This window comes from Oncorhynchus keta, chromosome 34 (assembly GCF_023373465.1).
Source record: "Oncorhynchus keta strain PuntledgeMale-10-30-2019 chromosome 34, Oket_V2, whole genome shotgun sequence".
In the NCBI taxonomy this organism is placed as follows: Eukaryota; Metazoa; Chordata; class Actinopteri; order Salmoniformes; family Salmonidae; genus Oncorhynchus; species Oncorhynchus keta.
The window spans coordinates 50,996,653-51,001,575 of NC_068454.1; the positions used below are offsets into that span (position 1 = coordinate 50,996,653).

Genomic DNA, 4,923 nt, shown 5'->3' on the forward strand with positions numbered 1-4,923 from the left:
AGGAATCCCTCCTTTGCCCCTTCTAACCTTGATAACACCTTTGAGCGATGGGGAGAGTTGGGGATAAGTACTATAGGGGATTTATACATAGAAGGGACCTTTGCTTCCTTTGAGTTGCTGAGGGAAACTTATAATCTTCCCAGAAGTATTTTTTCAGATACCTACAAATTAGAGACTACGTTAGAAAACACCTCCCAACATTTGGGAATGCTAAACCTTCCATGTTTGACGGATGCATAAAAATATGCCCCACCTCAGATCAACTGATATCGCGTCTATATGATGCTTTTCAATCTGTTAGCACACCTTCTACTGATGCCATCAAGGCAAAATGGGAGGAAGAACTAGGGACTGACATCTCGGTGGCAGACTGGGAAGAGAGCTTGGAGTATATCCACACATGCTCCATTAATTCCAGACATCGTCTCATACAATTCAAGGTATTACACAGACTACACTATTCCAAAACTAAACTGCATAGGATATTTCCTGACACATCCCCTACATGTGATAAATGCCAGGCTACGCAGGGTACACTACTCCACTGCTTTGCCCTATGCTCTAGCTTGCATGGTTATTGGTGTGGAATTTTTAGGATCCTCTCTGAAGTTTTGGAGACTTCAATAGATCCAGACCCGCTTCTGATAATCCTGGGAGTATCTGAGTCCCTAAACGGATTAACCAACCCCCAAAAACAACTAATCTCGTATGGTCTCATCTCGGCAAAAAAAACAAATCTTGTTGTTCTGGAAAAAGAGGGAAGCGCCCTCTACCAAATTATGGCTCAGTGAATTGGCAAACACTGTACACTTAGAAAGAATTAGATATATTCTGAACAATAAATTATCAACATTTGATCAAATCTGGCAGCCTTTCCTCTCCTACTTGGACGAGTCGGCGCTGTGAATTTGTACTTATTAACGCACTCTCAATTGTAATATTTTAATCTACCTCTGGGCAGCATGTGCTGGCCCTGCCACCCGAGCAGTTGGGAGGGGGGATAAGGGGTACATCTTCCCTCTTTCTTTCTACGTGTCCTTGTTTTGTATGTCGTGTTTTGTATTATTTGTTTTGCACCCAGAACTCTGGGTCTTGTTGTTCCTGAATGCTCTTTTATGTTTAGATAAGAATTGTATACCTGTCATGTATACCTATACACCATTCTTTTGTGTGTTTAATCAAAAATATTTGAAACAAAAAGATGAGAGAGGCCTGTAATTTTCATCACAGGTACACTTCAACTATGACAGACAAAATGAGAAAAAATAATCCAGAAAATCACATTGTAGGATTTTTAATGAATTTATTTGCAAATTATGGTGGAAAATAAGTATTTGGTCAATAACAAAAGTTTATCTCAATACTTTGTTATATACCCTTTGTTGGCAATGACAGAGGTCAAACGTTTTCTGTAAGTCTTCACAAGGTTTTCACACACTGTTGCTGGTATTTTGGCCCATTCCTCCATGCAGATCTCCTCTAGAGCAGTGATGTTTTGGGGCTGTTGCTGGGAAACACGGACTTTCAACTCCTCCAAAGATTTTCTATGGGGTTGAGATCTGGAGACTGGATAGGCCACTCCAGGACCTTGAAATGCTTCTTACAAAGCCACTCCTTCGTTGCCCGGGCGGTGTGTTTGGGATCATTGTCATGCTGAAAGACCCAGCCAAATCTCACGATACATGGCCCCATTCATTCTTTCCTTTACACGGATCAGTCGTCCTGGTCCCTTTGCAGAAAAACAGCCCCAAAGCATGATGTTTCCACCCCCATGCTGGTGTTCTTTGGATGCAACTCAGCATTCTTTGTCCTCAAAACACGACAAGTTTAGTTTTTACCAAAAATTTATATTTTGGTTTCATCTGACCATATGACATTCTCCCAATCTTCTTCTGGATCATCCAAATGCTCTCTAGCAAATTTCAGACGGGCCTGGACATGTACTGGCTTAAGCAGGGGGACACGTCTGGCACTGCAGGATTTGAGTCCCTGGCGGGGTAGTGTGTTACTGATGGTAGGCTTTGTTACTTTGGTCCCAGCTCTCTGCAGGTCATTCACTACGTCCCCTGTGTGGTTCTGGGATTTTTGCTCACTGTTCTTGTGATAATTTTGACACCACGGGGTGAGATCTTGCGTGGAGCCCCAGATCGAGGAGATTATCAGTGGTCTTGTATGTCTTCCATTTCCTAATAATTGCTCCCACAGTTGATTTCTTCAAACCAAGCTGCTTACCTATTGCAGATTCAGTCTTCCCAGCCTGGTGCAGGTCTACAATTTTGTTTCTGGTGTCCTTTGGCAGCTCTTTGGTCTTGGCCATAGTGGAGTTTGGAGTGTGACTGTTTGAGGTTGTGGACAGGTGTCTTTATACTGATAACAAGTTCAAACAGGTGCCATTAATACAGGTAACAAGTGGAGGACAGAGGAGCCTCTTAAAGAAGATGTTACAGGTCTGTGAGAGCTAAAAATCTTGCTTGTTTGTAGGTGACCAAATACTTATTTTCCACCATAATTTGCAAATAAATTCATTAAAAATCCTACAATGTGATTTTCTGGATTTTTTTCTCCTCATTTTGTCTGTCATAGTTGAAGTGTACCTATGATGAAAATTATGTCTTTACCATATTCAACTGACTGGATAGAAGTAGTTGGGAATGTCTTTACCATATTCAACTGACTGGATAGAAGTAGTTGGGAATGTCTTTACCATATTCAACTGACTGTATAGAAGTAGTTGGGAATGTCTTTACCATATTCAACTGACTGGATAGAAGTAGTTGGGAATGTCTTTACCATATTCAACAGACTGGATATAAGTAGTTGGGAATGTCTTTACCATATTCAACTTTTTCTGTCTGTTTCTGTTCCCCCTCCTGCCTCCTCCCTTTTGTCCATCATGCCTCCCTTTTCTCCCTCCTGCCTCCTCCCTTTTTCCCTTCCGACTTGTCCGTTACCCCAATCCTGCCTCCTCCCTTCTCCCCATCCTGCCTCCTCCCTTCTCCCCATCCTGCCTCCTCCCTTCTCCCCATCCTGCCTCCTCCCTTTCCCCTCCTGACTCCTCCCTTCTCCCCATCCTGCCTCCTTCCTTTTCCCCCTCCCGCCTCCTCCCCCTCCTCCAGAACCATTCTCAGGATGGTAGAGGTGTGTGTGTGTGCGGCGGAGGACAGTGACAACATAGAGACCCAACGCCAGCAGCAGCAGCAGGCATGGAGGAGGGGCCACTCCCGACCCAGAGTTTGTGGACGTGGACCAGGGCATGACGCTGGCCTGTGTGGCCTTCCTCTGCCTTCTCCTGGTGGCCATGATCATCCGCTGTGCCCGGGTCATCATGGACCCCTACAGCGCTATACCCACCTCCACCTGGGAAGAGCAGCACCTGGATGACTAACGGGGAACAAGCTGTGCTGTTACACATATAGCCACACCTGTGAGGGTGCAGACGCACAGGCACGTAGGGACATGCACATGAACAGCAAGCGTGGGTAAACACGCATACGCACAAAAGAAAGGAGACGAGAAGAGAGGACAGCTTGACCAGAGAGGAGAGTAGAAGAGAGGAGAAGAGAGGAGAGCTTGACCAGAGAGGAGAAGAGAGGAGAGCTTGACCAGAGAGGAGAGTAGAAGAGAGGAGAAGAGAGAGAGCTTGACCAGAGAGAGAAGAGAGGAGAGCTTGACCAGAGAGGAGAGTAGAAGAGAGGTGAAGAGAGGAGAGCTTGACCAGAGAGGAGAGTAGAAGAGAGGAGAGCTTGACCAGAGAGGAGAAGAGAGGAGAGCTTGACCAGAGAGGAGAGTAGAAGAGAGGTGAAGAGAGGAGAGCTTGACCAGAGAGGAGAAGAGAGGAGAGCTTGACCAGAGAGGAGAGTAGAAGAGAGGTGAAGAGAGTTATGGTCCCAAACAGTAACACTGCCTGTCAACACATCTCTTGTCTGGTATCAGTCAGTACTTGAGAAGCGCTGGACTGGGTGACAATCAACCATGGTCTGGACGCGTTACAGTCTGTGTCTACTCCTTCACCCTGTAAACTGCTTCCTGTACACATTAGGCAATACTGGTCATGATGATGATGAAGAGAAAGACTATTTAGTACTTTAGGACTTTTTTCAGTTAATTTATTGATCTTACAAAAACATCTGAAGTTTTGTACTTTTTATATGAAAAATAACAATGACTTTGTCTACATAATAGTATTGCTCATGAAACAGGGCCTGTGTTTTTCAGCTTATCGACTAATAAGGCTCAGAGAAACTTTATCCATGTGTCATGTCTGAAAATGTGTCAGGCAACAGTATGGCAAAGCAGTGGGAATTAATGTCATCTGTTACAGTCTACACACACACACACACACACACACACACACACACACACACACACACACACACACACACACACACACACACACACACACACACACACACACACACACACACACACACACACACACACACACACACACACACAAAACTGTAGAGCAGGCACCTCGCTCCAATAACTTGTGGCTCATAGCAATGAACTATCATCCCCAGCCTTGTCCTCTTCCAGTCATAAATGATCCTTGTTTGCGGCTGCTGTCTGCCCATTAGCTTGAGCACAAAACGGTTATGTTGGTCTAGTATTTCTATGTTCTGTTATGATGACTTATGTCTCTAGCCATTGCGTTTATTACTTGTGAAACGATTGTCTGACTTGCATGTTATGAAGTGCCTCAGCTGACACCACAGAATAGAAAAGCTTGGCTGAATTCCAAATCAACTCCTCCCCTCTATTCTATGGATAGGTGTGAGCAATAGGGTGAATATTTATCCTAGCCAATCAGAAGACCAGATGAAGCAAGGCAATCACCATGATATGTGATTTAACCTATCCCATGCTTCATCGGTGCATAGGGGGTAGAGGGGCTAGGGACTCGGGTCGTTTTGGATGAGAGCA

At 44.7% G+C, this 4,923-nt stretch overlaps 1 protein-coding gene across 1 annotated transcript; it reads left to right on the forward strand.

Annotated features, from left to right (window-relative positions):
- The first annotated feature begins 514 nt into the window (after positions 1–514).
- Positions 515–3,629, forward strand: LOC127914897 (cortexin domain-containing 1-like). Its single transcript, XM_052492650.1, has 2 exons — positions 515–531; positions 3,193–3,629. Exons 1-2 carry the CDS (start codon positions 515–517, stop codon positions 3,383–3,385), a joined length of 210 nt encoding a protein of 69 aa, XP_052348610.1. The 3' UTR covers positions 3,386–3,629.
- Positions 3,630–4,923: the final 1,294 nt, after the last annotated feature.